We start from the raw sequence: 12,024 nt of genomic DNA on the forward strand, positions 1-12,024 counted from the left end.
CTTGCTTGGCATAGCTTTTACAGGTTTTACTTAGGACTGAGGCACTAAATTTGCCTCCCACTAACAGGGCTGGAACAGAGGTATAAAGAAACTAGTGAAAACTACAAGACATAAGAAGATGTTCCACCCTTCCTAGAGTGCAGACAAGCAGCTGAAGACTGACCCCTGTGCCAATAAAGGAGCCAGAATGAAAACATAGGAAGAAATGGGCAAAGACCCAGAAGAAGTTAGTGTTAAGAGAAACCAGGTAAAGCCTGTTAGATATTGTAGTGAGATCAGGAGAATGAAAACTGAAAAGGTTATTTGAATTAAAGGATTAGGCCACTGCCTTACAGCAATGTTGTGGGCGGGTAGAATCTAGATTCGAAGAGATCAATGAGTAACAAAAGGGAACTTTGGAGAAATTTGGCAGGAAAGGAAAAGATGGACTAGCAGTTTGTGGGAGAGAGTGGTATTAGGTTTTCTGTTTTGTTTTTGTATTTTATTTTTACTTTTCCTTTTGTTTTTGAATTTTTAAAGATCTGCATACTTGAATGAGTTTCAGGCCAAGGTAGAGGAGTCAGTACTAAATATTTAAGGTAGGAAATCATTTCAGTACAAATAATAGAAGAGATGTGGTCCAGAGAGCACAGGTTAACACTGGTATTGAGGACAGACACATGCTTTAAAGATAGGAGTAACGGGGTAATTATGATGATGATGATGATAATGATGATGCTGATAGCGAAGACGTATTGAAGAAACTGTTCTAAGAGCTGTACATGGATTATTTTATTTAATCCTTACACTAATCCTTTGAGGATGAGAAAACTGAGACAAAGTGAGGTGGTAAATTGTTCAATATCACGCAGCTAGTAAACATAAATGCAGGAATTAAATCAAGGCAGGAATTAAATTAAGGAAGTCTGACCTCAGACCTCCGCTACTAAGAGAAATACAAATAAGATACAAATATATTTTGAATTGTGGAATTCATGAGGACAAAGTGAGATAGACAGGAATTGTATGAAAGACTTGAGGAGAGTAGAAGAAATTTGGAACAGCTACTTGTAGTCAATAGGGGAGGAATGGAAAGACTGCAATGTGGAGAACATAACTGAGGTGGAGAGCATAAATAAATAATAGACCCTGACCTTTACCTGTTTGCAACTTTCTCTAGCAGGGTCCCAGGAGCAAAGGTAGAATTTGATGTTGGGGGTTAGGGAAGTCAAGGGCAAGGGATTCTAAACCCGTTACTAAGTGCATTATTAAAACATTTGCTGGAGTGATGTTAGTGAAAATAGCAAAGAAAGGAACTACAAAATTCCACTCCTCCATTAAAACAATGAAAAACTGACAAAAACGGTTAGACTCAACTATTTCAGAAATCTGGAAATTAACCAAAGTCTTGCAACAACCTGGGAAGCACATATTCAAAAAAAGTGGCTGAATCTTAGTAAGAAGAGTGAGGTTTGTGATATTTTAATGTGTCCTATTCCACTCCCTCCTCCCTAGCTCAGCAGTAGCTTTGAAAATAAAAAGTTACATTCCTAGTACTGAGGGGAGCAGAGAAGAACTCATTCTCCTCAAATCGTCATTATTTGATTTGTTCAGCGGCTCCCTGGACGACTGGTTTGAAAAGTGTGCCTTTATCAGGAACACAGTGCTAACAGCTTTTCCCCAGGGGATGTTTCTCAAAAACATTCAGAGGCAAATATTTCTTTTTTTTCTTTTTCCTTTGTCTTTTTTTTGTTTGTTTGTTTGTTTGAGATGGAGTCTTGCTCTTGTTGCCCAGGCTGGAGTGCAATGGCGCAATCTCGGCTCACTGCAACCTCTGCCTCCTGGGTTCAAGTGATTCTCCTGCCTCAGCCTCCTGAGTAGCTGGGATTATAGGCACCTACCACCACGCCCAGCTAATTTTTTTTTTTTTTTTGTATTTTTAGTAGGGACAGGGTTTCACCATGTTGGCCAGGCTGGTCTCAAACTCCTGACCTCAGGTAATCTGCCCCCCTCGGCCTCCGAAAGTGCTGGGGTTACAGGCGTGAGCCACTGTGCCTGGCCCAGAGGCAAATGTTTCAATGGCACGGATGTCTTAGGTATCTGATGAAGCGTTTTTAATCCAAAATGTATAAGGAACTCAACTCAATAGCAAAAGAACAAATAACCTGATTAACAAACGTGCAAAGGATCCAAATAGATATTTTTCCAAAGAAGACGTACAAATGCCCAACAGGTATATGAAAAGGTGCTCAACATCACTAGTCATCAGGGTAATGCACATTGAAACCACAATGAGCTATCACCTCACACCTGTTAGAATGGTTATTATCAAAAAGATAAGCAATAATAAGTGTTAGTGAGGGTTTGCAGAAAAGGGAACTCTTGCACACTGTTGGTGGGAATGTAACTTGGTGCAGCCACTATAGAAAACAATATGGAGATTCCCCCAAAAAATGAAAATAGAATTACCATATGATCTGTCAATCCCACCTCTAAGCATATATCCAAAGGAAAGAAAATCAGTATCTCAAAAAATATCTGCACCCACATGTTCATTGCAGCATTATTTACAATAGGTAAGACATAGAAACAACCTAAGGGTCCCTTGATGGATGAATGGATAAACGAAATGTGGTATATAGTGAAATATATTTAGCTATAAAAAACTCACATTCATTTAAGCAGAGAGTAGAATGGTAGTTGCCAGGGGCTGGAGAGTGGGAAAAATGGGGAGATGTTCACAGAAGGGTATAAACTTTCAGTAAAAAGATGAATAAATTCTGGAATGTAATAGACAGCATCATGATTATAGTTAATAATACTGCATTGTTTCCTTGAAATTTACAAAGAGAGTAGATTTCTCTTTGTGCCTTCACCACATACACACACATATACACAATGGTAACTATACTGATTGAGGTGTTAAATAATTTGTGATAATCATTTCACAACACATACATACATCAAATCATATTGTACACCTTGAATACATACAATTTTTATTTGTCAATTATACCCCAATAAATCTGGAAAAAAGAAAAAAAACACAGAGAATGAATGAAACCAAATTTTGGTATTTATCACCAAAACTTAGAAACCTTTAGCTAGACTGACCAATTAAAAAACAAAACAAAACAAAACAAAACGCAGAAGACTGAAATGACTAAAATCAGAATAAAAGAGGACACATTACCACCAACCTATATAGAAATAAAAAGTACTATATGGGAATAGTATGAACAATTGAATGCCAACAAATTGGATACTCTAGATAACATAGAGAAATTCCTAGAAACACAAGACAGATCCAAGAAGAAATAGAAAATCTTTATAGACTTGGAACAAGTAAAGATATTGCACTAATAATAAAAATTTTCCCACAAAAAAACCCCTCAAGACCAGACAGCTTCAAGAGTGAATTCTACCAAGTGTTTAAACAAAAATTAACACCTATCCTTCCCAAACTCTTCTAAACAATAGAAAAGAAGGAGGGTTTCTTTTTTTTTTCTTTTTTTATTTTATTTATTATACTTTAAGTTTTAGGGTACATGTGCACAACGTGCAGGTTAGTTACATATGTATACATGTGCCATGTTGGTGTGCTGCACCCATTAACTCATCATTTAACATTGGGTATATCTCCTAATGCTATCTCTCCCCTCTGCCACCTCACCACAGGCCCCGGTGTGTGATGTTCCCCTTCCTGTGTCCATGTGTTCTCATTGTTCAATTCCCACCTATGAGTGAGAACATGCAGTGTTTGGTTTTTTGGAAGGAGCATTTCTTAACACATTTTTATGAGGTAAGTATTATCCTGAAACTAAACCCATATGCATCACAAAAATGTGATGCAAAACATTATTATTATTAATTATTATTATTATTATTATTATTAAAGCAAAACACTAAACAAATTATAATACTAGCAAAATGAATCTGGTAACATATAAACAGAATTATGTAATAATATGATGACCAAGTGGGATTTATCCCAGGAATGTAAGGTTGATTTAAACACTCAGCAGTCTAGGAATAGAAGTGAAATTCCTCAACCTGATAAAGAGCATGTATGAAAAACTCATAGCTCACATCATACTCAATGGTGAAAGACTGGAAGCTTTTCCAAAGGAATCAGTAACAACACAAGGATGTCTGCTCTCAATACTTCTATTCAACATTGTTCTGAAAGTTCTAACGAGAGCAATTAGTCAAGAAAAATAAGTCATTCAAATTACAAAAAGTAAAACCAACTTTGCAGACGATATTTTTTTTTTTTTTTTAGACAGAGTCTCACATTCTCACCAAGGCTGGAGTGCAGTGGCGCAATCTCGGCCCACTGCAGCCTAGGCCTCCCTGGCTCAAACCATCCTCCTACCTCGGCCCACTGCAGCCTAGGCCTCCCTGGCTCAAACCATCCTCCTACCTCAGCCTCCTGAGTAGCTGGGAACACAGGCGCTGGCCACCATGTCTGGTTAATTTTTGTGATTTTAGTAGAGATGGGTTTTCACTATGTTGGCCAGGCTGGAACTCCCGACTTCAGGTGACCTGCCCGCCTTGGCCAAGTGCTGGGATTACAGGCATGAGCCACCAAGCCCTGCTGACACAAACTTATATATAGAAAATCTTTTTTAAAAATTTAGGGCTAATAGGCTGGGCGTGGTGGTTCATGTCTGTAATCCCTGCACTTTGGGAGGCCGAGGCAGGTGGATCACTTGAGGTCAGGAGTTTGAGACCCTCCTGGCCAACATGGCTAAACCCCGTCTCTACAAAAAATACAAAAATTAGCTGGGCATGGTGGCAGTTGCCTGTAGTTCCAGCTACTTGGGAGGCTGAGGCAGGAGAATCTCTTGAACCTGGGAAGTGGAGGTTGCAGTGAGCCGAGATAGCGTCACTGCATTCCACCCTGGGTGACAGAGCGAGACTCCATTTCAAAAAAAAGAAAAAAAAAGGGCTAATAAATGATTTAAGCAGAGATGCAGGATACAAGGGCAACATACAAAAATCATCATTTATATTTATATACACTAACAGTGAACAATCTGAAAAAGAAATATTAAAAAATTATAATTAAAATAGCCACACTGCAGGTGGAGCTCATTGGCTCATGCCTGTAATCCCAACACTTTAGGAGGCTGAGGCATACCGACCACTTGAGGTCAGGAGTCAAGACCAGCCTGGCCAACATGGCGAAACCTCGTCTTTACTGGAAATACAAAAAAAAAAAAAAAAAAAAATTAGCCAGGCATGGTGGCCCATGCGCGCCTGTATTCGCAGCTACTTGGGAGGCTGAGGTGGGATAATCGCTTGAACTCAGGAGGCGGAGGTCGCAGCGAGCAGAGATTGAGCCACTGCACTCCAACCTGGGTGACACAAGAAAGAAAGAAAATGAAGGAAAGAAGAAGGAAGGAAAGAAAGAAGGAAAGAAGGAAGGAAGGAAGGAAGGAAAAAAATAGCTGGGCATGATGGAGGACTAGCATTTCTCAATTTCAAAACGTACTACAAACCACACTAACCAAAACAATGTGATACTGGCATAAGGATAGACATATAGATCAATGGAATAGAATTGAGAGTCAGAAACCCATACATCTAAGGTCAATTGATTTTCAAAGAGGTATCAAGACCATGCAATTGGAAAAGAATAGTCTCTTCAACAAATGGTGCTGGAATACTTGGATATTCACATGCAAAAGAATGAAGCTGGGCCCTTACCTCACGCCATATACAAAAAATAACTCAAAATGAACCAAAGACCTGAATATAAGAGCTAAAATTGTAAGCCTCTTAGAAATAAACAGAGGGCGGGTCGCGCGCTCGGTGGCGCGTTGTGCGCGTGTGCGGAGTGCCCCGCTGCCCCCAGCTGGAGGGGAACCAGTCTGCTCCAGGTGGCAAGCTGCGTGAGCAAGCAAGCCAACATGGACCGCGACTCGTACCAGCACTATTTCTACGACTATGACGGCGGGGAGGATTTCTACCGCTCCACGACGCCCAGCGAGGACATCTGGAAGAAATTCGAGTTGGTGCCGCCGCCCTGGGACTTGGGTCCCGCCGCCGGGAACCCAGCCCTCGGCTTTGGTCTCCTGGAACCGTGGCCGGTAGGGTGCGCTGGGGACGAGACGGAATCCCAGGACTACTGGAAAGCTTGGGACGCGAACTACGCCTCCCTCATCCGCAGTGACTGCATGTGGAGCGGCTTCTCCGCCCAGGAGCCGCTGGAGAGAGCGGCGAGTGACCTGCTTGCCGTTGGCGCGCCCTCGGGATACTTGCCCAAGGAGTTCGCCACCCCCGACTACACTCCTGAGCTCGATGCCGGCAACCTAGCGCCCATCTTCCCCTGTTTGTTGGGCGAGCCCAAGATCCAGGCCTGCTCCAGGTCTGAGAGCCCAAGCGACTCCGAAGGTGAAGAAATCGACGTGACAGTAAAGAAAAGGCAGTCTTTGAGTACGCGGAAGCTAGTCACCATCGCGGTGCGTGCAGACCTTCTGGATCCCCGCATGAATCTCTTCCACATCTCCATCCACCAGCAACAGCACAACTATGCTGCCCCTTTTCCTCCAGAAAGCTGCTTCCAAGAAGGGGCTCCAAAGAGGATGCCCCCAAAAGAGTCTCTAGAGGGAGAAGCTCCAGGGGGAAAGGATGATAAGGAAGATGAAGAGACTGTGAGCCTCCCACCTGTAGAAAGTGAGGCTGCCCAGTCCTGCCAGCCCAAACCCATCCGTTATGATACTGAGAATCGGACCAAGAAGTACCATAGCTCCCTGGAGCGCATGAGACGGAATGATCAACGTTCGCGGTTCTTGGCCCTGAGGGAGGAGGTACCCGCCCTGGCCAGCTGCTCTAGGGTTTCCAAAGTAATGATCCTAGTCAAGGCCACGGAATACTTACAAGAACTGGTGGAAGCCGAGGAGAGGATGGCTACGGAGAAAAGGCAGCTCGAATGCCAGCGACAGCAATTGCAGAAAAGAATTGAGTACCTCAGTAGCTACTGACCAAAAAGCCTGACCATTCTGTCTTAAAAAGACACAAGTTTTCTTTTTGATCTCCCTCTCCCCTTTAGTAACTTGTACATTTTTGTTACAGCAGGACACTCTGGACAGTAGATTGCAGAATGCATTGCAGCCAGTGCACAAACAATATAAAGGCTTGCATTCTTGGAAACCTTGAAACCCAGCTCTCTTCCCTGACTCATGGGAGTGCCTTGTGTTTTCTGTCACCTTTGGCTTCTCAGCAGGCAGCTGAGGAGACTTGGGGTCTTCCTGGCTCACTATCTCCAAAGAAAAGGCTGACAGATGCCATGCAACAGGTGGTGGATGTTGTTGGGGGCTCCAGCCTAGAGGAAATCTCACACTCTACATGAACTTTAGGCTAGGAAAGGATGTCTCTGGGGTGATGCAAGGACAGCTGGGTGTGGACGCTCTCCCTGCGGCTCCATTTTTTTCCAGGAGACACACAAGCTGCCTTGGGTGAAAACAAGCTCAGAGACTTGATCAACGTGGACCATTACCTCACTGTCAGACACTACAGTAGCTGAGGAGTTGGAAACCTTACATATATGTATATATTATGATGTTGGCTGACCCCCTTTCTCCCACTCTCAATGCTGTGACTCAGAACATTTAAGAGAGCTTCACCTGTAAGTAATTTGTCTTAAAGCCCTCTGGGCTCTCTTCTCTGAGTGAGGGAACTTTCTGTCCTCACAAAGGACTTTGTCTCATTCTGCCTCTGTTATGCAATGGGTTCTACAGCACCCTTTCCGGCAGGTTAGAAATATTTCTCTAAGACACAGGGAAATGGGTCTTAGCCTGGGGCCTGGGGAAAGTTCCCAACTCCTGGCTCATGAACTCAATCCCTGCCCAGGTGTTTTCTGAGGGGCCCTTGAGGCCCAATCTTTTCTCAAGGCGGGTGTGAGGCACCTTAGATGGGAGAACTGTAACACTTCCTCTTTCGCACCTGCCTCTCATCTCAATCCTTGACTGATGAATTTGAAGTTCTACTAGAACCATGAAAACTTGTTCCTTTCGTGCATCTCCAAGGAGCTTACTGGCTCTGCAGCCACCCTTGGGCCCTCGCACCAGCCTGCAATAAGTCAGATGTCTTTCGCAGAATCTGGGCCTTTCTGAAGTTTTCTGGAGAGCTGTTGGGACTCATCCAGTGCTCCACAACGTGGGCTTGCCTCCTGGTGTGTTTTAAAGGAGCCTCCAGGAGCTCTGCTTAGCCAACCATCATGACGGATTTTTTTTTTTTTTTTTTTTTTTTTTTTTTTGAGACGGAGTCTCACTCTTGTCGCCCAGGCTGGAGGTTAATGGCATGATCTCGGCTCACTGCAACCTCTGCCTCCTGGGTTCAAGCGATTCTCCTGCCTGAGCCTTCCGAGCAGCTGGGATTGCAGGCGCCTGCCACCACGCCTGGCTAATTTCTGTATTTTTAGTAGAGACGGGGTTTCACCATGTTGGCCAGGCTGGTCTTGACCTCCTGACCTCAGGTGATCCACCTGCCTCCATGATAGATTTTGCCCCAGCTGGACTCTGCAGCTCCACGTGGAATCCAGATGCTGCCTCCAGTCTGGGAAAGTCACCCAACCTCGCAGTTGTCATGTGGGTAACCTCTGAAACCCCTAAGCCTGTCCTGTGAGAAGGATCAGCCTCTCCAGAACTCTGCCTAGGACAGCAGGTGCCTGCTTGGAAGTTGGGAGGATGGGGAGTGTAAGTATTATATGTGACTCTGGAACACCAGCTGCTACTTCCAAATCTATTGTCCATAATGGTTTCTTTCTGAGGTTGCTTCTTGCCTTCAGAGAACTCCAGTGGATGTTTGGAAATAGCCTCTTTACCCTTCTGGAGCATGGTTTACAAGAGCCAGCTGACTTTTGGAACTGTCTATGGAGAACAGGTTGAGTGTAGGTTACTGATGTTTCACCTGAATAGCTTGTATTTTATAAGCTGCTGTTTGGTATTATACTGGGGGAGAGTATTTTTTATATTTTGGGGGGGGTTGTTTTTGTTTTTGTTTTTTGAGACAGAGTCTCGGTCTGTCGCCAGGCCGGAGTGCAGTGGCACAATCTCGGCTCACTGCAACCTCCCCCTCCCTGGTTCAAGCGATTCTCCTGCCTCAGCCTCCTGAGTAGCTGGGATTACAGCCATGCGCCACCACACCCAGCTAATTTTTGTTTTTTTTTAGTAGAGTCGGGGTTTCACCATGTTGGCCAGGATGATCTCAATCTCCTGACCTCCTGATCCACCCGTCTTGGCCTCCCAAAGTGTATATTGTATTTTTGTATGCCTTTTGCAAAGTGGTGTTAACTCTTTCTGTACAAGAAAAAAAAAACCTCTTGGGTAATTCTGTTAAAAGGGTCTGAATAGCTTGTGTTTTATAAGCTGTGGTTTGGTATTACACTGAGGGGGAGTATTTTTTACATTGTATTTTTATATGCCTTTGGCAAAGTGGTGTTAACTCTTTTTGTACAAGAAAAAAATACTCGTGGGTAATTCCGTTAAAAAGGTCTAAATAACTTGTGTTTTATCAGCTGCTGTTTGGTATACTGGCGGGGAGTATTTTTTATATTGTATTTTTGTATGACGTTTGCAAAGCAGTGTTAACTCTTTTTGTTCAAGAAAAAAAACTCTTGGGAAATTCTGTTAAAAGGGTCTGATTTATTTTGAAAAGCAAGTTTACCTGAAATTTTGTATTTAGTTTTGATTACTGATTGCCTGATTGTAAAATGTTGCCTTCTGGGACATCTTCTAATAAAAGTTTTCTCAAACATGTTTTTTTTTTTAAAAAAAAGAAGTAAACATCTTTATGACTTTGAATGTGGTAATGGATTTTTTTTTTTTTTTTTTTTTTTTTTTGACAAGGTCTTGTTCTGTTTCCCAGGCTGGAGTGCTATGGCACAATCTCGGCTCACTGCAACCTCTGCCTCCCAGGCTCAAGTGACCCCCGACCTCAGCCTCCCAAGTAGCTGGGACCACAGGCTCGAGCCACCACGCATGGCTAATTTTTGTACTTTTGGTAGAGACAGGGTTTCACCATGTTGCCCAGGCTGGTCTCAAACTCCTGAGCTCAAGTGATCTGCCCACCTTGGCCTTCCAAAGTGCTGGGATTACAGGCGTGAGCCACCACACCTGGCCTAGTAATGGATTCTTAATAGATATGACGAAACCACAAACAACAAAAGAAAAAATACATAAATTCAACTTCAACAAAATTAAAAACTTTTTTTTTTTTTGAGACCGAGTCACTCTTGTCACCCAGACTGGAGTACAGTGGTGTGATTTTCGCTCACTGCAACTTTCCACCTCCCAGGTTCAAGCAATTCTCATGCCTCAGCCTCCCAAGTAGCTTGGATTACAGGTGCCTGCCACCACACCCAGCTAATTTTTGTATTTTTAGTAGAGACGGGGTTTTGCCATGTTGGCCAGGCTGGTCTCAAATTACTGACATCAGGTGATCTGTCCACCTCGGCCTCCCAAAGTGCTGAGATTACAGGTGTAAGCCACCATGCCCGGCCCAAAATTAAAACTATTAAGCACAAAGATACGTCAAGGAAGTTAAAAGACAACCTACAGAATGAGAGAAAATATTTGCAAATTGTATATCTGATAAGGTTCTAGTATACATATTATGTAAAGAAGCTGTACAACTTAACAACAAAAAAGACAAACTGATTTTAAAATGGGCGAAAGACTTGAATAGACATTTACCCAAAGGAGATATACAAATGACCAACAAGCACATGAAAAGAAGTTCAACATTGTTAGTCATTAGGGAAGAATAATTCAAAACCATAATGACATAACACCTAACACACACTAAGATGGCTATAATTAAGAAAAAAATCCCAGAATATAGCAAGTATTTGCAAAGATGTGGAAACTGGAACCGTCATAAATTGCTAGTGAGAAAGTAAAATGATGCAATTGTGGAAAACAATTTGGCAGTTTCTCAAAAAGTTAGACATACAATTACCATATGACCCAGCAACTGCACTCCTAGAGAAATAAAAACATATGTCCACACAAAAATTGCACATAAATGTTTATAGCAACATTATTCATGATAGCAGGAAAAGTGAAAACATCCAATTATCCATCAATGGATGAATGCATAAATGACATGGGATATAATAGGATTTGGGTCTGTGTCTCTACCCAAATCTCATGTCAAATTGTAATCCCCAGTGTTGGAAGTGGGGCCTGGTGGGAGGTGAATGGATCATGGGAGAGGATTTCTCCTTTGGTACAGTTCTTGTAAGTGAATTATCACAAGATTTGGTGGTTTAAAATTGTGTAGCACTTCCCCCCACTTCCTCCTGCTCTGGCCATGTGAAGACATACCTGCTTCCCCTTCACCTTCTGCCACGATTTTAAGTTTCCTGAGGCCTCCCCAGCCATGCTTCCTGTACAGCCTGCAGAAACCATGAGCCAATTGAACCTCTTTTCTTTATAAATTACCCAGTCTCAGGTATTTCTTTATAGCAGTGCGAGAATGGACTAATACAGAAAATTGGTACTGGGAAGCGGGCATTGCTATAAAGATACCAGAAATGTGGAAGCAACTTTGGAACTGGATAATGGGCAGAGGTTGGAAGAGTGTGGAGGGCTCAGAAGACAGAAAGATGAGGGAAAGTTTGGAACTTCCTAGAGACTTGTTGAATGGTTTTGATCAAAATGCTGATAGTGATGTGGACAGATGTTACCAGAAAGGGGTCCTGATCCAATCTCCAAGAGAGGGTTCTTGGATCTTGTGCAAGAAAGAATTCGAGGCAAATCCATAAGGTGAAAGCAAGTTTATTTAGAAAGTAAAGGAATAAAAGCATGGCTACTCCGTAGGCGAAAAGAGGGATGTAAGTTCTCACTTTGGGCCAGGGTTTCAGGCTTTTTGGCTTGGGAGTGGGGCTTCGCCAGGGACCTGCCCCTGTCTTCCTAGAATTTCTCTGCCCCCTGCCTTTATCATTGTATCATAATGAACAGTGAGAATGACCAGAGGTTGTTTTCATCACCATCTTGGTTTTGGTGGGATTTGGCCGGCTTCTTTCCTGCATGCTGT

The 12,024-nt window shown here is 42.9% G+C and overlaps 1 protein-coding gene across 1 annotated transcript; it reads left to right on the forward strand.

Moving 5' to 3' along the window:
• The first annotated feature begins 5,859 nt into the window (after positions 1 to 5,859).
• On the forward strand, positions 5,860 to 7,753 carry LOC100459388 (putative myc-like protein MYCLP1). Its single transcript, XM_009235147.2, has one exon. The coding sequence runs from the start codon at positions 5,895 to 5,897 to the stop codon at positions 6,966 to 6,968; it is 1,074 nt and encodes a 357-aa protein (XP_009233422.1). The 5' UTR covers positions 5,860 to 5,894; the 3' UTR covers positions 6,969 to 7,753.
• Positions 7,754 to 12,024: the final 4,271 nt, after the last annotated feature.

Source organism: Pongo abelii, chromosome X, assembly GCF_028885655.2.
Source record: "Pongo abelii isolate AG06213 chromosome X, NHGRI_mPonAbe1-v2.0_pri, whole genome shotgun sequence".
Taxonomy (NCBI): domain Eukaryota; kingdom Metazoa; phylum Chordata; class Mammalia; order Primates; family Hominidae; genus Pongo; species Pongo abelii.